Source organism: Mastomys coucha, unplaced genomic scaffold, assembly GCF_008632895.1.
Source record: "Mastomys coucha isolate ucsf_1 unplaced genomic scaffold, UCSF_Mcou_1 pScaffold8, whole genome shotgun sequence".
Taxonomy (NCBI): Eukaryota; Metazoa; Chordata; class Mammalia; order Rodentia; family Muridae; genus Mastomys; species Mastomys coucha.
This window is the reverse complement of record NW_022196914.1, coordinates 75,359,678-75,382,451: the sequence shown is the minus strand read 5'-3', so window position 1 is coordinate 75,382,451 and position 22,774 is coordinate 75,359,678. Positions and strand designations below refer to the sequence as shown.

The window sequence follows — 22,774 nt, the reverse complement described above, 5'->3', positions numbered from 1 at the left end:
TTAGTTCACAGTTCTATTACCTGCTAAATTAATATTTTGTAGACTTTTAAAACATTTTTCACTGAACATTTTAAACTATTTTTTATTGAACATTTCTATTCTATCCTATCATCTTCATGATTACTGTTTTTAAATAGCAGTGTCAAAATCCATTACTTAATGTGCTAAAGTTCATATTCTCAAACCCTTTATTTTGGACATTTTGGACGACTTAGCTTTGATGACGATTTTAAAAAAGTTTCATAGTGTGTGTGCCTAAGCATGTGGGTGGGTGGGGGTTCAGGTAGGGGTGCAGGTGGGTGGCTGTGTGTTCCTGCAGAGAAGAGAAAGAGATGTCAGATCCCCTGGAACTGGAGTTATAGATGGTTATGAGCCACACTACTTGAGTGTTGGAAACAATCCAGGTCCTCTGCAAGAATAGCAAGAGTTTATAATATCTAAGCCATTTATTTAGTCCTTTTAACTACATTTATTAAAAATTGAATCTTTAGATGGCTAGAAATCATTAAAATGCTTAAGGTTAACAAAGTATATTTGCCTACATCACCTAAGAAATAATATAACACACAAAAACCATTTCTGCGGTTCAGTCATATAACGCAAAGGAGTGTGGGTCCCTAGGCATTGAGTTTGCAGTCTGTGAGAACAGAATATCCCACTGGACCTTGAACACTGTTCTCCTAGAAATCTCCTAGAAATGTTTGCTAACCTCAGAGTGTCCTGTGCCTTGGTCATTGCTGTACCTTCCCTGGATATGAATATTAATGCATAGCTGGCTTCTACAGCTGATGATGACCAGTGGGATAGTGGATAATAGAATACGTCTATGGCTTAAACTATAGAGAGAAAAATATTGGGAGGAAATATTTTTAAAACTATTGCAGTTACATGTGAGGAATGGGACTCTAGATTGTCCTATCTCTTCCTGTTTTTTTTTTTTAATTCAAAGTTGTCACTTAGAAATGCGTGTTAATTAATTACATGATTTGCCAAAGTTTAATTTAGTAGTGGAAAGGAGTTGCATTATTGTATATCCATATACGTTCTTTCCGGTGTTAGATATGTTGAAGTAACAAATGGTTTGACATCACCTCTTCAAACTTTAAATAATATACTTAAAAACTGATAACTGTTCCAAAGGTATTTGCTAAGTTCTGCACCATGGGGTGAAGATGAAATATGGATTAGAAACACCAGCATTCCGAATGCCAAGTTTGGTATTCTGCTTAATTTGCTATTGTTTTCTTTTGCCTTGTGTTTTCTCAGTAAAGAGGAACGGTAATGGCTATGAAGAGACAGAAATTACAGGTCAGATTCGCAAATGCTGAGCTGTGCAGATTATGTCACAGAGTATTTCAAAACTAATATTTGCCCTTTTCATTCTGGCAAGCTTATATTTCTAAGAAATAATGAGCTGGACTTTATTTATTTATTTATTTATTTTTTGAGTGAGCAAACGCCCAGTAGAGTATTTTTGGCACTTGAAAAGGCACATTGACTACTTCACGTTCCCGAAGCTTTGTCGCTGACTTCACTTTTCCTTGGGAGCAGACTGTAGAGTCTCCTCCCATAAGCTGAGGAGCACAATGATAAAAACAAGCCACTTCATCCAGACGTCCTGTCTCTAGGACAACAGACTTCGAAATCACCAGGCTGCTGCAGGGTGCCCATAAAGTAAGATCTTTCGTGGTGAAGGCACAGGGTACAGGTGCTGTGAGCTAGGTTTAAAGAGTCCAGGCTCTGCAAAGATAATCGCTAAAGCCATTCCAAATCCACATAGCCCTGCTTTGATAGAGTGAAGGACTCCTCTGGCATTAATGCTGTCAGTGCTGAGGGACTTTACTCTTCTCCCCGTTGCCAAGAGAAACAACAAACAAACAAGCAAAGCCTACCAGCTCTTGTCTTCTTTGGTCCTTGTTCTATTTTTCATGGTTGCCATTTATTGATCATTAAAGAAGAAAACTCAAAAGGCAAAAGTGGTTTTGGCAGTTTCCACTGGAATAATAATAAGAAAAAAAAAAAAGTAATGCCCCATCCCTTTAACCTTTTATCCTACAAAAGATCACTTTCTGAAAGGAAAAATGATACTGATTTCCTGGGCTATGACCTTCCCTCCTCATCATGGTGTTCTTAACACATATTTCACGTGGAAACCATATCAAGAACGGCGCACCCTTCCAACCATGTGCATGAGTAGCTTAGAGTCTTACTCTGTAAGGAAAGACACATAGAATTTAAACCACTCCGTAAGATAGTACACAGTTTAAGAGCCCAGTGTCTTGATCAAATCCCGAGCCTTCCCTTACAACTCACCATGAGAGGCCCACCTGGCACCTCAGAAACCTCTGTGAAGTGAAGTTACCAGTGGTGACTGTCTTCCGGGGCTGCTTTGAGGAAGGTGAAGGCAATGAATCGTGCATCTGAGTATCTGGACCAGTGCCAGGGCACACATCAGTACTTCAGATGAAGTACCTATTATTTCTTATCAACACTGATAAGGAGACTAGTTATCAGGTCAAACAAGATTGTTTTTTTTAAAAATAACATCTTTAACAAATATAACATGCACTTACATTAAAAATTGTAAATATAGACTATGTTTTTAATTCTTGAATAGGTATTTTGAGTTGTGTGGCATACAATGTTGGCCTCCCAGGAGCGAGAATATTTTCCGGGTCTTCAAGTGAACAGTTTGGGTATTCAGTGCAGCAGCTTACGAACCCACAAGGCAACTGGTAAGACTATTCTCTTCGTCACTGTTTCAGTTAAAATATTGTGTAAAATGGAATATTTAAATGTTGATGAAAATAAGTTCCAACCCTGTACAATATGACATCCACTTGTAGACAGATCCTTGGAACCATACCTCTGTTGTGGCACAAAGACTTAAGTTCTGCCTGCTCAGCCTAGAGCTTTACATCCTGAGTCTTACCTTCTGGCTGTTTTTAAACAATAAACATGGGCTTCATGTGGCTCTCTCACATGGGGACAACTATGTATAACCTTCCTGTTGTTAACTTACATTTAATTCTCTAATCCATTGAATTAAAAAAAAAACGTATTTTAAGTCCATGTCATTCCTACATTGGGCCCATTTATCAGTCTGACTAGGAAACACAATGTAGCTATCATTGCTTGTATTAGAAGGCACTTGGAGGGCAAACATTGAGCTAGGATTAAAGTGATGGAGACAGGTGAGCTGGAGAAGAGCCTGGACAACTTAACTGTGAGGAGATGCACAAAACAATTGCTGCTAGACATAGTTTTCCAGTCTGAGAGAGGAGAACAGTCAGGCTGGTTGTACAAAGCCTGGCAGTTACTGCAATCATCTGCAGTAACGGAGAGAACTGAAGTCCAACCCAGTATCACTTTTTCTTTGATTATCATAGAGAAGAAAGCAATCTAGAAAGGTGATACAGGCTGGTTTTTGACCTTAGAACATAGTTCATTACGTTGGTGATGGACAGCAAGATTGGGTCTGCTCCCAAAGGAATCTAAAACTATTTTGGGGGAATGGAAAGATGCCTCCAAAGTTAAGAGTGCATACTGCTCTTGAAGAAGAGTTTTGTTTCCAGTACCCATATAAGATGATTATCAATGGCATATAATTCCAACTCTAGGGGTACCTGACACCTCCATTCACTTACATATATTTGCACACAGATATAAACACATAGTTAAAATATATCTTAAAAATTAAAAAAAAATCATTTGTTGAATGATTTAATAAAAAGCCTACTTACAAGTGATTCACCACAGCTGGCCTATGAAGTTAACTATTTGAGACAACCTTAAGATGTATGAGCTAATGCAGAGCTCCATATGAATACCAATAGTCTATTGGAAAGGCACAGCCTAGCAGAAAAGAGTCTGGCATTGAGTTTGAGGTGGTTTTTTTGTTTCATTTTCAGTTTTAGCTTTTCTGGGGCAGAATAAGTCGAAGAGAAAAAGCTGCCATCTGTAATAGATGTTTTTAGGGGTGGTAAGTCTGTTTGGAGAGGAACACACCCACTGGCTATGTGGCAGTTGGACCTTTTTTTGTTTTGTTTTTTTCGGAGACAGGGTTTTTCTGTGTTGCCCTGGCTGTCCTGGAACTCAGTCTGTAGACCAGGCTGGCCTCAGCAGTTGGACCTTGAATAAGACTAAAGTAACAAAGAGCTGACAGGGGCAGATCAGGTAGAATCCTGGGAGAGAGAGTCATCCCTGTGGCTTCTCTCAGTATATATGAATTCAACACATTGTTAAACGGAATTTGTATAAGAAGCAGAGTACATTGATACTCTGGAGCTGATCCGATTACATCAAAACCAGGGATATCAGATAATCAGATATCCAAATCCTGCCTTAGCTTTCCCATAACATTTCTTGTAAGCATGAGACAATGGCTATTGGGAAACAAGGCTCTGCTCTATAATTGGCTAGGTTAGTGCCACTTGGATACCCGTGTGGAATTTTCTGGTAAGGTATAACTTTTAGCTAAGGATCACACTTTTCCTCCCTTTAACCAGGACCTAAAACCATCAGCCGGCACAGGCATACAGCAGCACACAGAGGAAAAGGGAGGATTCATGTCTGTCTAAGGGGCTGAATCCTAGGAAGGTAAAAAGCAGAAAGTAAGAAAGAAGAGCTGGCTGGCAAGCCTGTCTGAATCCTCTCACTGTCTTAATCCTACCAAGAAAAGAAATAGAATAGACTAAGCCATGGACAAAATTATCTAATCCACTGTGACTAGCCGCTGTGCCTACATGGGGTGCAGAAAATCCAGAGCACAGAGCTCCTCTGGAGTGTGGAAAGTCTAGGGGAAAGATTTATATGCAGATTGGGAATGCACGGATAAGAGAGGGCTAATTCAGTGCCAGGCCTTTAATTGCCAGTGTTTTTGTTCCTTTCCTGCCTCTACCTCCATTAACTCAAGGACGAGGGAACAGCTTTATTTTCCAAGGCCTGGGACAATAGTGATAGAAGATTTCCTCATGGCCTAGGTCATTGGCCTGACCAGTCAGTCTCCCAAGGGGACAGCAAGCCAATGCTAGGCAGTCCTCAGTCAGTGGCCGTCACACCAAGGAGGAAAAATAAAGGGCTCCAGAACTGCCTGTTTGTTTTGACAATTGGCGCTGCACCTTCTCCACTTCTAATTTATGACAATTGCCCAGACGTTATGGAAGTAACAGATGTGGGAAAACCGTTTAAACATTAACTTTCCTTCTGATACTAATGAAGTTAACTTTTGCTAGGAATTCCTTCAATAAATTGTGAGTGTTTGTTCTTGAGTCAGTACATCACACACACACACACACACACACACACACACACACACACACATCCTTTTAGCTCATTGCTCTTTTACTGCTTATTCTGAAGCAGGTTTTGCCACCTTTTCCCTCCACTTCATTGAACTTTCTTTATTCTCTGTTTTATACCTGACTCCATCTCTCAGCTCTTCTAATGCACTCAGAGCTCTAGTCCTAGTACTCAGAAACTTATTTTAGAGTACAGCTTGAGTTGTCCGATGTGTCCTGCATTTCCAAGAATATAGGGATGTTTTACTTCCAGATCTTTGAGATTTCAATGAATCAAAGTTGGTTATCTTAGTAGTTTTGTTTATTAGATTGTTTTATTACACTCTAGACTTCTATTTTAATGATCTCATGACATCTCTTTATTACTTCTTGAGCTTTTCCCACTGTCTCCTATGAGCTGCATCGTTTCAAAAGCAAGGTGACCTCCAAGTAGAGTTGCTGTGCCCTCTGGCTAAGAGTGAAGTTTCTTCCTTCAGCAGAGCAGAGGCGGGCCAGCCTGCCTGCAGCCTGAATTTTACCGGATGTTCAGTGTAGATGATGCAATCCTTATCACAAACAATCTACAAGAGCCAGAGACTTGTTTAAGATCATTTCCTGGAACTAGTTGTGATTTGCACTATTTCTTTGTGTAATCTGAAGGCTTGCCCCAAGAACAATTTGAGTTCATACTATGACTCAAAATCACTGTAACTAAAATCATTTGTTGGATGAAGACTGACTAAGAATGAGGGGTATTTCCAGTCATGGAAATGTATTTTCTTCCTTTGTCAAGGACTGGTATGTTCTACTTCCTTATAAAGAGAGAAGAACTATGAATGAATATAGTATCAGAGAGAAAATCTGCTGCATCTATATATGGACACATTATTATTTTAATTTTTGGTTAAGATAAATTTTATTAAGGTTCTTTATTTACTATAAATGTGATAGTCCCCCAATAAATGTCTCTGCGGGAGAAATTTAAATAGAGAGTTCTATAAAAGTAAGATTCGATTTTGTAACAGACATTGAAAGGGTGTGTGTATTGAATTTCCTGTTCTTTAATTTGCTTTTCCTAGCATCCATTCTGGAATTGTGATGCATCCACACATCTACACACACACACACACACACACTCACAAACACACACATGCATACCACATTTGTGACTCATATTTGGAAGATACCCGCTGTTCTAGAGTGTGTGGAACATATCTTGGGAAATCTTCCATGCTCCCAAGACCTCCTGTCAGAGGTTCTTCATGATAATACTGATTGATTATTGGCTCCAGAACAAAGCTTATTTACAAGAGTAGAGAGCTTGTACACATATACCTTTCTGGTACCCAGCCATCCCAAATGTTTCCCTCCATCCAAACATAGATGTAGAAAGTGCCAAAGGACATAAATGAGAGGTAGTTGTTCAGATTTTTAGGTTCCCTATGATAAGCAAGTATTGAGTTCTTGTCTAAAAGAGTTCTAAGTGGACCCAGCATGATAGAATTGGGGATTCGGAAGGAAAGGAGAGTGTCACGGAGACTGGTTACTTCTCTGTTGCTATAGTAAAATACCATGACCAAGGCAACCTATGGGAAGGAGGGTTTGCTCCAACTACAGTTCTCTGAGGGATGAGTCCATTATGAGAAAACATGGCAGCAAGCAACAGGGGCAGAAAGCTAAGAGGTCATATCACAATCAGAATCAGAGAAAAGAGAAAGCAAATGGGAAGTAGGGTGAGGATATACACTCTCCAAGTCTGCCTCTGATGACATACTTTCTCCACTTAGGTCATACATCCCAAATTCCCCCCAAAGAGTGCCACCAACTAGGACCAACTCTTTAAATGTCTGAGTTGGACGTGAGAAGGGTGCATCTCACCCAAACCAGCATAGACACTTAGAACCAGTGTCGTTATACAAAAGCAGAAATAGGGCTAACACTTCATAGGCAATGATAAGGACCACATGAAAAAGATGCATATGAATCCTTTATAAACCATCATGTAGGCTTACAATGCTTTTGCTATTCCAGTGTTTATCTCTGAATTGAAAAAAAAATGTTGCTGAAGCACCCAGGAGAGAGCTGAGGCTTGACATCAGAAGTGTAGCAATTTTAAAATTCATATTGGATGGGTAAAAGTGAAGGGATGTGTAGCATCACAATGCTTTATGGTGACTATTTCGGCTTTTGATTTTAACTTCAGGAAAACTTCATGGAGGATGAGTTGAAGCAATAAACAGTGTCTATTAGCTCTTTTACTTCTAGAAAGAAAATTAGTTTCTAGGGATTTAATGAAATAGAACAGGTATAAAATGCAATAGTAAGGTCGGTGGACTATGTTGTGAAATTGAAATACCTTACAAACTTTCCACCTAACCACTTCAGGAAACAGTCTGGAAGCTGGAGAGTCTGTGGTCACATAATGAGGCTGACATGGTAACATTGCTTTAACTTAGGCTGAGGTGTTTGACTATTGAGCTTGAAATAGTTTCAAAAGCAAAGTGAAGTCCTGCTTGCCTCTCCCTTTCCCTTAGGAATAGCATCTCATGGGCAACTATCTTCATTTACAAACACCTTTCCCATTCACTAGCAAGAAGCAAGGATCCTGGGACCAACCAAGGACTGCACAAGGAGGGGTCTGATTGTTCAGGCAGCATGTGTATGGTAGAGGATTGCAAAATCGATCATCAATAGGAGGAGAGGACCTCGGCCCTGTGAAGGTTCTGAGCCCCAGTGTAGGGAAATGCCAGGGCCAGAAAGTGGGAGAGGGCGGGGTGGCAGGCATGGGGAAGGGGGAGGCAACAAGGGTTTGTTTTTGTTGTTTTTGTTTGTTTCTTTGTTTTTTGGAGGGGAAACTGGGAATGGAGAAATTCGCATGTAAATAAAGAAAATATCTAAAATAAAAAAAATTAAAAAAAAAAGAAGCAAGGATCTATTTAGAGCTTGTCAGGTGCCCTGTATTGTCAATAACCTAGGATGAGAATGAATTCTTATTCATACAGTGTGACCTTTGACATTTCTAATGTTAATATAGATATTACATAGAGTAGGCTTCTGGTCACAACCAAGGTATCCCCTTATGGGTCTAAATAACATCTCAAACTCAAGGTGTCTCACACACAGCTATTGAGCTCTTCTTTATCGTAAAATCTTCCTCTGCTGTCAGCATACTTTCTGATGTTTATTGTACTTAACTTCTCAGCTTTTAGGGGTTTCCTTGATCTTGGGGTCATCCCTAGTTCCCCTCCTCCCTCCTGTCCCTCTGTCCCTCTTTCACCCTTCCTCTGATTAATTTTTCTTTGAAAGACAACCTAAAGAAATCCTGCTGGCCCTACCTTGACAAACTATGTTAAATAAGATGGGTGCTCACCACCTGCTGTTCTCTGAGCTTTTATGAGCCTCCACTACCTTTTACCTAGGAGACTGCAAGGTCCTTCCAAACATGTGACCTACTTTCCTGTGGCTCCAATGCAATCATTTCAATGAAGCTTCTATCACAGTTCCCAAAATATATCACATTATGACTACTCTACTCAACACCCCCAGAAGCCTTTCTTACTTAAAGAAAATAATAAAACAAACAAAAAAACCCAGGGATTTAATTCTATTCATGATCTGGTCCCCTTGTCAAGCTGATTCCACCCCCTGCCATTTCCCTCAGTCCCTGGACATGTGTGTACATCCCCAGGCTACTCTTTCACCAAAGTCTCCTGACTTTTTTTTTCTTTTAGTCTTGAATATCACCGTGTGTGTTTGTGTGTGTGTGTGTGTGTGTGTCCTTCTCTGTTCAAATAAAAACTGTTCAAATAAAAACTCCACCACTCTCCACCTCGCTCCTCTTAGCTAGCTCTCTTCCTCTCATCTTCCTTCCAAACACCTTTTGGTTCACTAACTAGATTTATTATCTATCTTCTCCCTAGAATGTAAAATCCGAGGCTGGCATTTCTTTAATGACTTATTTGCTAAGGTATCCTTAGTATCTATGATTGAGTATGGTCTATAGTAGGTGTACTGGCTTGTTTTAGGTCAACTTGACACAGCTAGAGTCATGACAGGAGGGATCCTCAATTAAGAAAATGCCTTCTTAAGGTCAGTCTAAAGGCAAACCAGTAGGACATCCTCTTCATTAGTTATTGATGGGGGAGGACACAGCCCATTATATGAAGAGTCATCCCTGTGCTGATGGTCCTGGGTTCTATAAGAAAGAAGGCTGAGCAAGCAAATGTGGAGCAAGCCAGTAAGCAGCATCCCTTCAGGGCCTCTGCATCAGCTCCTGCCTCCAGGTTCCTACTCTGTGTGAGTTCCTGTCCTGACTTCCTCCAGTGATGAACAATGAAGTAGAAGTATAAGCCAAATAAACCCCTTCCTCCTCAACTTGCTTTTGGTCATAGTGTTGTATCACAGCAGTAGTAACCATAACTAATATGGTAGGTCTTGTTACACTATCTCCCAGGTGGTCTACTGTTCACAGTTTAAATAAGAATGGTGCCTCCTGGAGTTGTAGGACATGGCCATCCCACAGGCATTCATGAAACACTTCTTGATGATACCATGTTGTTTTAACTACATGTCTATCTTCAATCTCTATAAAAATCCCTACTGTTTTTGAAGAAAGCCTGGAGAGCATAGAGACCCAGAGACCAAAGGCAGGTATTTTTAGCAGCTCCTGGATTGTAGGTTTAAAATTGTCTGACCTACACCACCATAAATACTCTTTACTAACTAAACAAAGCACTTTGAATTCCACTGGAGGTGGGCAAATTGGCTACGTTTTGGGAGTCTGCAATAATCACTATTTCCCCACAAGATAATTGAACAGTAAGTGTTAGTTAATATAGTCTTGGAAGAATTCCCAGTTTCACTGTAGGGAAGAAGTTTGTATCTTTGGCTCTTATACAGTTTGGAGAATCAGCACTCATGGCTATACACCCAACAATTTTTTTTTCTTGTCCAGAGTGAATGAAATCTATAGCTACAAAGAACTCCTGTCATGTTCCAACATTGTTCTCCCACCTGTGGAAGGCACTTGTCCCTTGGAACATTTTTCCTGGTGTACCTCTCCATGTTACATCCATGAAATTTTACTCTTGACAGTGACAGCCTCATTAACTTCCTGTCTGGTTAATGTTAGGTCATGATTCCACCGGGAGTGGCCTCTGGTGACTTCACAGCTTCCTCTCATGAGGGTGATTGGTCAGGAACAGGATTCCATAGAAGCCCGTGGGTGTAAGGAGGTGTCTGCTGCAGAGTGGGAAAAATGTTGCCAGTAAAAGTCATGGCAGGAGTCTAGAAGTTTCCCTGTGATTGTTGGCCTGAAGATGGATACCTGATGTGCTATGATATTTATAGAACAAGTCTGTGTGAACTAGGGACAAGGACTCCCTCCCAAGTGCCCCTCAAGTGGGAGGTTTCAAATTGTTTTCTCCTGTCTTATGTTGGGAATTTAAGAGAGCAGATGAAGAAAATAAGTTTATGGGCTTTTTTTAATGACATTTTAGTGCTTTTACGTACTCCTTATTGAGTGGGACTGTAGAGCGTGAGTGTGCCTCTCCTTTGTGTTCACTTACCTTAGGAGAGCCACCTTTCTAGTAGCAATGGTGACCATGACATAAGTCCTCTCTAATTTCAAGGGTAACTCATTATGAATTCTTACAAGAGAGGAGAGGGGAGAGAGCTGCCCATTAGGTGCCCAGCGGGACAGGAAGTAGCAAGTGCCTCTTGTTTCTTCTCATGGAGATTAGCATAGAGCTGGTATTGTGTCCTTGCTGCTGGGGTCTCTGAGAAACAGAGCACTTTAGTTCAGTAAAGCTTAACTTTAATTTCTCGGTCTGTCTCTCATAGGCTTTGGCAAGGAGATGTAGAAATGTGAGTTAATAGAAGACACCTGTATGATTAAATCTGATCTTTGCTGATCACACTTGCCCTTAATGGTCCTTGCAAACAGCATGGCCTTTCCCTGGCTGTGTGCATGTGCTCCATCCCTAGGGATGACCATGTCAGATGTCTGAATCCTGGCTCCCTTTAATACAACATAGTCATACACCTAGTCTCAGTAACCGTGAGCTGGCCCTCTGCTTTCAGTTTCTACTCCATCCTATTTGTAGAACTTACATCATCTCGTAACATGGTTTTCCCATCCTTCTCCTGGGCATCAGTTCTCATGTTCCCTTTCTCCATGCATGATGGGCTGTTGACTGCCTTGATCTTGTGCAGATCATGTTGAGGTAGAACACAGCTGCTTGAAGTCGATGTGTTTATAACCAAGAAGTCGTCATTTCCAAGCTGAACCCCCCCCCCCTCCACTGACGGTTACATTCCTTTGCCTCCTGCACTGAAGAGGAAAGAGAACTGCCTGGAGGTTAAAAAACCACACCTTCAAAAAGGGCACAGTTGATGCTCACTGGCCATTTGATAAGGAGTGAATTGCTCATCTCTCTGTTTCAGTGCTTCCATTTGTAATAGTGTAATCTCAGATTTGTTTTGCAGATTAAGTAAGATAACTTTTGGGAAACCTTACATCCATTCCAAAATATAATGTTTACTAGAATTAACATTGAGTTCCCAGAATGTCAAGTTCCAGAGTCACACATTCTATGACCTTTATTTTATTTTGTTTTTGTTTCTTTTTTATTATTATTATTTTATTTTTTGGCCTTTTGAGACAGGGTTTCTCTGTTTAGCCCTGACTGTCCTGGAACTCACTCACCAGGCTGGCCTCAAACTCAGAAATCTGCCTGCCTCTGCCTCCCAAGTGCTGGGACTAAAGGCGTGTGCCACCACTTCCCGGCTCTACGACCTTTATCTTAAGGTATTTCTAGCAATTACTGTTCTCAACATTGTGGCCCTGGCAAGAATATCTTAAGGAATAATGGTTCACTTTAGCTCACAGAGGGAAGAAGACATGGGGATAGGAACATGAGGCAGCTGGTTACATTTCATCTAGGGTCAAGAACACTGCTAGAACTCATCTACATTTCTCCTTTCTATGGGATCAAAGCCCCCAGCCGTGAGTTATGCTGCCCACATTTACAGTAGGTCTTCCCTTTTCAAGACAACCTTCTGGGAAATAACCTGTGTGAGTCCATGATGATTCTAAATCCAATCAAGTGTGACTCTGAAGATTAAACAGAATGACTTTTCTTTGTGCTTTAAACCTTAAGCAGAGAAGCTTCTTTTTGGACAGAGACTCATGACTTGTGAAAGTGCCAAGTGTAAGTCACACTGAGTGCTGACTTTTGCATGGGTCATCAATATCAACTTCTCACTATCTAAGGCTCAAGAAACCGTGGAGAATGGGGAGGAGGCAACGGAATGTAACAGTCAGTGGAGGGGGAGTTCAGCTGGGAAATGACGACTTCTTGCATTGCATGGTTATTGAGCACATCAACTCCCAGTAGCTGTGTTCTGTCACAACATGATCCTCACAAGATCAAGGCAGTCAACAGTCCGTCATGGATGGAGAAAGGGAACATGACAATCCATGCCTAGCCCAAGAGCTATTTGGTAGCTGACAGCTGCTGGGGAAGGAAAAGGATTTTCTTTGGGAGGAGTGGCTACTGGTAGGTTTGCCAAACTATAGTGAAGGGCCCCATGCCCATGTGTTTATGGGGAGCACTAATTGGACTCAGAAGGTTATTTGAAAAGGGAGGTTGGGAGGATGTGCTGGGGGTGGGGAGAGGGAGTTGGCTTGGGAGTGAGTAGAAGGTAGTTAAGATCAAGACATGTTGTAAAAAAAAAACACATTATATTCATGCGTGAAGTTTTCAAAGACTAAATTTAAAACATTATTTATATTTTTAAAAGTATAATTTTGATATACAGTAGAATGTAGATGCTGAATCAGAAATAGCTGACAGAACAGTCACAATGTATTCCTTTCTCTTGGCTCTGGATATGTACATATACATATAACATAAGTGTATATATATCATATGTATATATGTTTATTAAACACATATATTATATACATGTACATATATTATATCTATCTACACACACATATAATCTTTAATTGCACCTTTACTTAGACAAGAAAAATATGTTCTTTGGCTAAACTATAATTATAGACTATTAATTAACCTCTCCTTTACCAAGGCAGCTCTTCTGATCAATAATTAAAACTCTTATTTTTTTTCATTCATTTGTTTAACAAATATTTAGACCTACAGGCACAGAATCTTTTCATCAACCTTCATATGTATCAGAGGATCAAGTCCTCAAAGTTTGGAGAGAGAAGAGGGTTTTATCCACCAGGATATGTAGCTGATTTGTAGAACCTGCCTTTGGTGGAATGGCATCCCATGTATGAAGGTCTGGAAGCAGAAGAGACTTTTGGTCTGAAGAGCTGAGTTCCATAAGACTGGACTCTTCAAACCCAGGAAAATACAGGGATAAGACAAGGCTAGACAGGAAATTAGGGGCCATATTACCTGCTTTCTTAAGATGTGTCTGTGCACAAAAGTTAGAAGAATGCTGTGTGGAGCCCCTGTAAGGGAATACTAGAGGCTACTAAAGATGGGGAAGGCTGATCCGTTGTGAAACAGTTTTCACAAAGGAGATTCCTAATTCCCTCTGAGTGGTCATAAGGAATACAAGATGTGCTCAAACATGAATGCCAAATGCTCCCAGCAGCCCCCCTCATTAAAGTGAATATGGTAACAACATTAGACCCACCATACAGATTTCTGACTGTTCAAGTACTTTAATCTATGTGCCTAATGTGATTGAAACATTGAGTACAAGTAACATTTTAATAAGTGATGCTAAATTATCTGTTTATAAGTGGACAAAACCTTTCAGTTGTGACATTAATAAGACTTAATTGAATTAAAATATTCAGATTGTTCTCTAAGAATGATTTTACACAGTTAATAAGATGGTTTTGCTGTTGGACTACAAACTGTGTTTCATCCTTCGTGTCTATTTTTTTCATCCTTTGACCATTTTCACATTTGTTTCACAAAAGAGATTAATTCCTGTCCTTCATCTTTCTCATGTATTTGTTTTATTAGTTATATATGTTAAATAGTTTTACTGGATTTAGTAGACAGTAATCTATCTTAGATTCTTTTTTTATCTAGTACATAACATTAGCTTGAAGCCCAAGTATAACTGATAATGATGAATAATTATCAGAGAAGATGCATGGAAAATTTCATAGATAATCTCAACTAAGGGTAAAGCAAATTTACTTCCTTAGCAACTGGATGCTACACAATCAATAACCTACTGTGTGACCTCTGAAGATCAAGCTGATGGAGTTGGACAACAGTTCAGTTGGTAAAGTGTCTCATCGCCTTGAGTCCCAGAAACCATGCAAAACTGCTGGTCATGGCGACCCATTTTGTTATTCATGCTAGGGAGGCTGAGACATGTGGATCCATAGGGCCTCCCTGGCCAGCCAGTGTAGGTTCACTGAGGAGCTCCTAGCAATGAGAGATCTTGTCTCAAAACAGGTCAGTAGTGTTTCAGGTTATCCTCTCATCTCCACATGCACATACATGCACTCTCACTTGCACATATGCATGCAACTGAATACATATGAACACACACGCATAAGAGAAAAGTGATTGACAAGTATATGATCTCTTTCTGTTCACTATCCTATGAGCATAAACATCTAATGAGTCTTTCTGTTGGGAGAAAAAAATAAAGTCTCTAGAAGGAAATGAAGCTAACCAGAGGAAGATATGCACCCACTATCAATCTCAGCAAGGAGATCTACAAGATGCATGTGTTCAGTATTTCTGCTAAGCATCCTTTCTATAAAGCCACCCGGATAACTCACCTGCTGTTAAATAACATAGCCTTGACAGCACTAAAGGCATAAAAAGAACTCTAAAAATGTCAGTTGTCAGTCTTGGGTATCAGTGAATATTATATCATTCTCCACTACTATGCTTACACATAGCATAGTCTCTAGACACATGAGCCCTGTGGGACCTTAAATGTTGCTTACACATTCATATGGGTCCTCAATATAAAATATACACTGAATTTAAAGACTTTGGAGGAGGAAATTAAAGATAGTTTATTGAATATTTTCATACTGACTACATGTTAGTTTGTATCATGTGAAGTTAAAGATAGATTATTAAAATCAATTTTTTTCCTGTCACTTTTATTGTATTAATGTGGATGACTAGTTAAAACCTGAAATTTCTTGTATGGCTCATACTATGGCATGCATTATGCTTCTCTGACTGATGTGGTGAGACATCTAGGGGTGTTCTGTAAAGTAGCCATACCACAGACATTCATTAAGTGCCCTAGTCAGCTATGAGGACAGGAAACAAGTCAAATTATAAATGAATGCATATAAACTATGAATTTATATAAGGTTAAAGTTAAATGTGATTAATTTTGCCAACCTTTGTCAGTTGTCTCCTTAATAAGTTGTCCCTACCATGCTGTGACTAATGAGAACACCCTGCTTCTAGGCTACTGGTTGGTTCGCCATGGAGTGGCTTCCCTGAGAACCGAATGGGAGACGTGTACAAGTGCCCTGTGGACCTACCCGCTGCCACCTGTGAAAAGCTGAATCTGCAAAGTGAGTTGTATTTAGCGATGTGATTCTTTACAAATAGCAAAATATTGTTTGTCATAAACTCAAGCAATAACAACTAAAACAGATCCCGGTTTTTGTCTTAAGAAATGCAGAGAGCTTTACACCTTTGTTTATTTAATTACATAGACACCAGATCATATCCAAATTGTTCAATGAGTTTGAACAAACACAAACACATATGCATGTGCACATGCATAGGCATACTCATGTTAGAGAGAAAGAGTAGGAGTGCCCTTGTATATCACTATATGTATATGGGAAATTTGTAACATCATATCTGTCTCACAGTAGGTCCTTAATAAGCATATTTGCAGGGAGTCATGTGGTCAGTGATAGCAAATGCTACAGACTGAAGTGTGAAGTAAAAATTTTCAGGTTACATCAAAGGGATGTGGGTGATCCGAGTCCTGAACACTCACCGTATGTGAAATTGATATTCAAATTTTTATTATAACAATGGGCATATAGCTGAATGGTAGATCCAAAAATACATGAGGGCCTGGGAAAAGTACATGAGAGCACTATAGAGAAAAAAAAACCACAATTTTTATTGTATCACCTCAATCCATTGTAGGTAGCAGCTTTCTATTAAAATTTCTCCTCAGAACATCATTTCTCTGGAGAGAAATTGGGGTTTGTGTCTTTCTGCCACTCCTCTCATCAAAGAGTACCTGGAGAGTTAAACATTGGGGTATGCTTTGGGGTCATTTATACTGTTTAGATAGCAGAGGAAAAATAACCATGTTGATATGTAGCTGGATATTGAGAAAAACAGTCATAGAATATTTTGAACAAAGCATGGGAGTTAAAAAGACACATACATATATTTAATTTTAAGCTGATGCATGTCCTGGCACATTACCTTTGTAGCAAGATGTTTACATAAAAGTCAGAACATAGACATAGGAGTTCCATTATTTCCTTTCTGTATTCTTCCAAACCATATGTAACTAACACAGTTCTAAGTCTAATGGGATGGGGTAGGGGTCTAAAAAAGAAGAAGAAAGAATTTAGAAAGAAACAAATACAAGGATTGAGATCCAGCTTCCATTTCTAGAAGTTAAGTAATACAGGAAGTGAGAAGACAGCACTCTTGGGCAGCAAGATTAAGAACTCTTTCCAGGAAAAGGCAGAGAGTGTCAAGGGGCTGCAAGAAGGAAGTGAGTATTAGCCAATAACAGTGTGGCATTGAGCTAACCTGAGAAGCTTCACTGTACCTGGGAGAGCAGCGAGTCTTCAGAGAATGTCTCCTTCTCAAAAGACAGAAAGGAAGCAGGGAGGGACAGATTCCAACAGTGACTCTCATCAGCGCAGAGGAGCCAAGGTCATGGAGAGTGATTCCTCACCTCAGCTTGCAGCTTCTCCAGGAGACTGACAGCATGAGGGTTCAATTGAAGGCTTCAGAGGAAGACTGAAGTCTTATAGCAGTTGCCCTGGGAAGCGGGAGAAGCAACCCAGCTAAGGATTCATGAAAGTGGCAGTGGTGGCTTGCCTGAGACTAGAGAACGAGTATAAATCATATTACCAAGGAGGAAATAGTCGGGTAGTAGTTGGTGTCTTAGTTTGGAGGTGCACACTGAATTATTGTTTTACATGGCTGGTCCCATTTTTTTTTTTAATTCTTCTATTGCTTTGAGCCAGAGTCTAGCAAATGGTGATCATTAAGAGTATTTTTTTAAACCCTTATTTAAAAACAAAAACATGAGGAAAGGTGACAAACAGAAATGCCAGTGTTCTCATGGGGGTTTTATTTGATCAGAACATTGTTCTTTTAAAAATATGTATTTAAATGCCCTGGCAGTATGGCTGCCTGACAACCTCATACACCAGAGTGAGCTGTGAGTGTCTGATGGCTCCACATCCCCTCTCTTCATTATATAATGTTTGTTCCGGGATATGCTATCCTATACTCCAACCTGTGTAAAAGCACGAGTCTGACTGGATGCTTTATTATTGTCTTCAGTAAATGGTAAATATTTGACATTTTAAAACATCTTTTTCTCTCCAAAAGATTCAGCAAGCATCTCAAATGTGACCGAAATAAAGACCAACATGAGCCTGGGTTTGACCCTCACCAGGAATCCGGGGACCGGCGGCTTTCTAGTGAGTGTTATCCTCTCAGATCCTCACTCCTCTGGAGAGAATTTGTGGTCAGTGTCTTCCTGCCATCCCTCTTATCAAATACAATCAGGAAATTTAATCGCTGAAGTTTGCCTTTGGACCAACTATGCTATTTAGACATCCAAGGACAACGGCGTTTGTATAGAGCCTTCTTGAGTATTTGCCAAAACAATGTAATGTTTTGAATGAAATGGGAGGAGTGACGAAGTCTTTAGCCCTTTGAAAGTGTGCTGAGTGGAAACGATTAAAATCTCGTGGCTTGTTTCTGCTTCCTCAAGGAGCATGCGCGAGGACCTTCCATTCCACAGGCAGGGCTCAAAGCAAAGCTCTGGCTAACGTGATCCTATGTAAAGTGAGAAACTGTCTCTCGTGTTATACATCTGCATGTCCTCTCACTTATTTCCTAATGTGTTATGAAAGGAAACTTTCTTAAGGAAAGAACTTCTGAGCTCAGATTTAAAACTGGAAATTGTTAAAAAAAAAATTGACTATATAAACAGTGAAAAAAAATCACATACCAAGCCCCCTAAGTTAGAATATCAGTAAAAACCAAATCATATTTGACATTTTCTCTGGCTCATATAAGCATAGTCTAGTTCACAGGTTCTCAAACTGGATTGCAACCCCTTTGAAGGTTGAACAGCCCTTTCACGGGGGTCACATATTACTAGATAGCCCACATATCAGAAATTTTCATTGCAATTCATACCAGTAGCAAAATTACAGTTTTAGCCACAAAAATAGTTTTGAGAGGAACTGTATTAAAGGGTCACAGTATTGGGAAGATTTGACAGCTCTTCAAAAAACATTGTCTTCAAAAGCTTAGTTTGTCTGTGCTATTGACAGGCTAACCTAAAATCTTGCTTTTTTTGTTTTGTTTTGTTTTTGTTTGGTTTTTCAAGACAGGGTTTCTCTGTGTTGTCCTGGCTGTCCTGGTACTCACTCTGTAGACCAGGCTGGCCTCGAACTCAGAAATCCATCTGCCTCTGCCTACCAAGCGCTGGGATTAAAGGCGGGCGCTACCACCGCCGGGCAAAATCTTGCTTTTTGAAAATTGGATTTTTAAAAGTGTATCCAATATCATTTCCACTTAGAATAACAGATATTTACATTCAGAAAATCTTATTACCACTAAAGAAATTAAATATTGGTCATCATGTCTGTCATATCAGGGCATAAATGACTATGGAAAGGTGTCTCTGCTTAGTTATAATCAGCAATCTTTATATAGTAGGGTTAATTTCATGGTTTTTGTTTATTTTTGCAGTTGCTTAGGTCAGAAGAACATCTTGAGATTTATAGATTATAGTTGTACTTTAAATTTTTTAATCTTTAATTCCAGATTTTAAAAATATCTACAAGAGAATTAGTAGTCACTGTAAGAGAGTTGGGAGGAAGGAGAGACCAAACTTTCTTTAAACATTCAAAAGGTCAGAGTCTTGAGCTCCTCTTAAGAATTATGTGGAAAAGACTGGCGATCATCGCATATTTCTGAACCTTCTTAAGTTCTGGGCTTAAAGCAAGAATGTTTTGGCATTAGCAATTGGCATATTGTAACTTCAGCTTCTTAGTGCTCTTTTCCGTGGCTTATGAAAAAGAACCTGGATTCTTGCACACTTGATGGGTTATTTTCAGAGGTGATAAAACAACTGAGGGTGCAGACATCAATGATTGTTATCATGAGTGTGTGTGTGTGTGTGTGTGTGTGTGTGTGTGTGTGTGTGTGTACTAGCCTGAAGCAACAATGACTTTTTCCTGATTGGCAAAGTGTTTCAGTTTTACAGGAGGAAAACCATGCTTGCTCACTGAGCATGAAATATGAGCACAGCTGCTAGGATTAAGCCACTAACAGTTAAAATGGGTCAAACAAATTCCTTTTGTTTTTTCCTATAAGTTCACAAGTCTCTAATCAGTTTTAATAACTGGTCTGCATGTAAGTTCAATGCTCTATGCATGGATCACTGCTTTACATAATGTAAAATTCTTCAGGTAGCTTGCAGCATCCTTAGATTTGACCTATCCCTTTCTCTCTGTCTGTCTGTCTCTGTCTCTGTCTCTGTCTCTGTCTCTGTCTCTCTCTCTCTCTCTTTCTCTCTCTCTCTCAAGCTCCCTCTTTTCATCTAGAATATTTAATAATAGAGAGTCTAACATCTCCTATGTGTTTGAATCATGATTGAACTAACAGATCTCAGCATGAAAAGGGCTGACCAGGAGGGAATTGGTGCTATCTTTATGGAGATCTTAAGAGAATAAGTATGCTTTGAGCAAGGAAATAAATACCAGCCACCTTTGCTAGCTTAATAATAGAAAGTGGAAATAAGGAAACTTGAAGCTCATAGTAAAGAAATAGCTGATAGCAAGGCTAAAAGGCAGCAGTTCACAACCTCACTTGTGTTGTTTAGTATGTTAATGTGCTTTACAAGAATAAGTTTTTACTCAAAATTTGCCTTCAATAATCTCAGGGAAAAAGTGGTTTTAAAACACTGGGTGAATAGGGACACGGTGGCCCACCCTTGGATGCAAGAAATGCGTTCTTTGTTCACCATGCTGCCTATACACAGCTCAGAGATGCTTGAGGATCCCATTTCTTTTAGAGGTTGTTGTGTTTTGTGTTCCTGTTCAAAAGGAAAGGACAAGAGGAAAGGACTTGATGCTCAAACAAGCATGATGGTGTGCGAGCACAGTGTTTGCTCTTCTCCTGAGTTCTGAGTATTTTATGGCTATTGATCTTTGAACACCGATAATCATAACAAGCTTACAAGCAAAAAAAGGAATGATCACCTTCATTTTATAAATGAGGCATTCGAGACCCACATATCTAAGAGGCAAAAGGCCAACTCTACATTCACTTTCCTTGGGAGGCTTTTCTAGAAGTAGTTTGGTGAGGGACCCCATGGTCTCTGTCCATCAACAGTTACCCTCAATGGTCCCATCACATGGGAGCACATCTGTTGCCCTCTCCTGTCCTCTCCACCTTCCCAGAGGATGGTCCTTCAAAAGCATTTTAAGAAGATTTTTGAGAGCTTTTCTTTTTTCTTTTCTTTTTTTAATTTCAACCACATGAATGTGTATGTCTGCACACCAGGAGCATGCCAGTGCCCATGGAACCCAAAAGAAGATGTCAGATGTCCTAAGACTGGACTTAATAGAAAGTTGTGAGCCACAATGTGGGAAATGGGAATTGAAGCCGGAAAGACAGCCAGCGCTCTTAATCACTGAGCCATCTCTCCAGTCTTTCAAATGCATTTTTGATTCACTAGTTTTAACAGTTGGCAAATCAGGTGCTAGAGAGATGTCTCATTAATGAAGATCACTGGCTGCTCTTCCAGAGCACCTGGGTCCAATTCCTAGCACTCAACCTTGTCTTCAGGCCTCCAAGGGCACTGGGCACAAAAGTAGTACACAAAAAAATGTATGCAGGTCAAATGCACACACACACACACACACACACACACATTTGTATATTTTGGTAAATCTTGGGAAAGAATAGTCTCTTAATTACATAAAAGTAGAGATAGAAATTTACATTTCCTGTGTGTGTGTATTATTTTCTCCTTTCTTTGAAGACCTGTGGTCCTCTCTGGGCACATCAGTGTGGAAATCAATATTATGCAACTGGGATTTGTTCTGAAGTTAGTCCAGACTTTCAGTCCTTGACCAGCTTTTCACCTGCAGTTCAGGGTAAGTCATGAATGTCAAAGAGGTCTAAGCAGTGCCTTACAGTCAAAGGGGGAGGGATTACAGTCAAAGGGGGAGGGATTACAGTCAAAGGGGAAATCCCACCCAACCTCTCTGTGAGTCTGAAGTTTATGTGATTGTGACCTTTGACTGATCTTTGGAAAAATGTGTTTTTTCCTCTCTTCCTGTGCAGCTTGCCCTTCCCTTGTAGATGTTGTAGTTGTATGTGATGAATCAAACAGTATTTATCCCTGGGAAGCAGTAAAGAATTTTTTGGTAAAGTTTGTGCAAGGCCTGGATATAGGACCTAAAAAGACACAGGTAAGGACATCAAAAACAAACAAACAAATAAATAAATGAGCTCACAGCTTGCTTTTGGAGTAAATAATGTTAGGTATGAAGTTTTAAATTTTCATCTGTCAAAATATTTGTATTCAATGAATTTAATGGTAACCTGGAAAATTAATTGAAATATATATTTCTAAGATCAGTATTCTACCTATATGAGTTTGCTCAATGTTGTTATAGTTTTATTTTTGACAGAGGCATTAAAAAAGTGTATAACATTCAAGTTTCTTTCAAAAGCTGATTTTTAACCCACGAGGTTATTAATAATACATTTTAAGGGAATAGAGAGTTGGCTCAGTGGTTAAGAACACATCCTGCTCTTACAGAGAACTCAGGTTTACTCTCCAGCCTACAGTTCCAGTTCCAGGAGATCCAAGGTTCTTTGTCCTCTGCAGACACCTGTGCATACGTGGTGCATATACACTCACATACACGTACACATATATAAAAAAGTAAAATTAATAAATTTTTAAATTGGACACATATTCTTTATTTGTACCCATTTTGGCCAATAGATAATTCTTCTTGTTTACACCTTTCTGGCAAAAGAATTATGTGAATTGTGTGAAATCTAGCAATAATCCAGTAAACAATTCTAACAGTTTACAGTCATTTGTTTATAATCTAGACTAACTTGCTTTGTATTGTAACAGAAGCAAGCATTTTCAATAATCTGAAACTATTTCCTATGTCTTCAGAGTCTCTAATTGGATGCTATTATATCTTCTTAATGTAGGTACCTAAAACTCAGGCATAAAAGTTTCATAATTCCCCAAGACTA

The 22,774-nt window shown here is 39.6% G+C and overlaps 1 protein-coding gene across 2 annotated transcripts in view; it reads left to right on the top strand.

Annotated features, from left to right (window-relative positions):
• Itga2 (integrin subunit alpha 2) overlaps window positions 1-22,774 on the top strand; it is a 96,267-nt gene that overhangs the window by 28,269 nt on the left and 45,224 nt on the right. For both annotated transcript variants that reach the window (XM_031360060.1, XM_031360059.1), the window contains exons 3-7: window positions 2,618-2,735; window positions 15,719-15,828; window positions 17,858-17,949; window positions 21,534-21,648; window positions 21,839-21,966. In XM_031360060.1, the coding sequence (XP_031215920.1) occupies window positions 2,618-2,735; window positions 15,719-15,828; window positions 17,858-17,949; window positions 21,534-21,648; window positions 21,839-21,966 (563 nt within the window). The remainder of the gene's footprint in view (window positions 1-2,617; window positions 2,736-15,718; window positions 15,829-17,857; window positions 17,950-21,533; window positions 21,649-21,838; window positions 21,967-22,774) is intronic.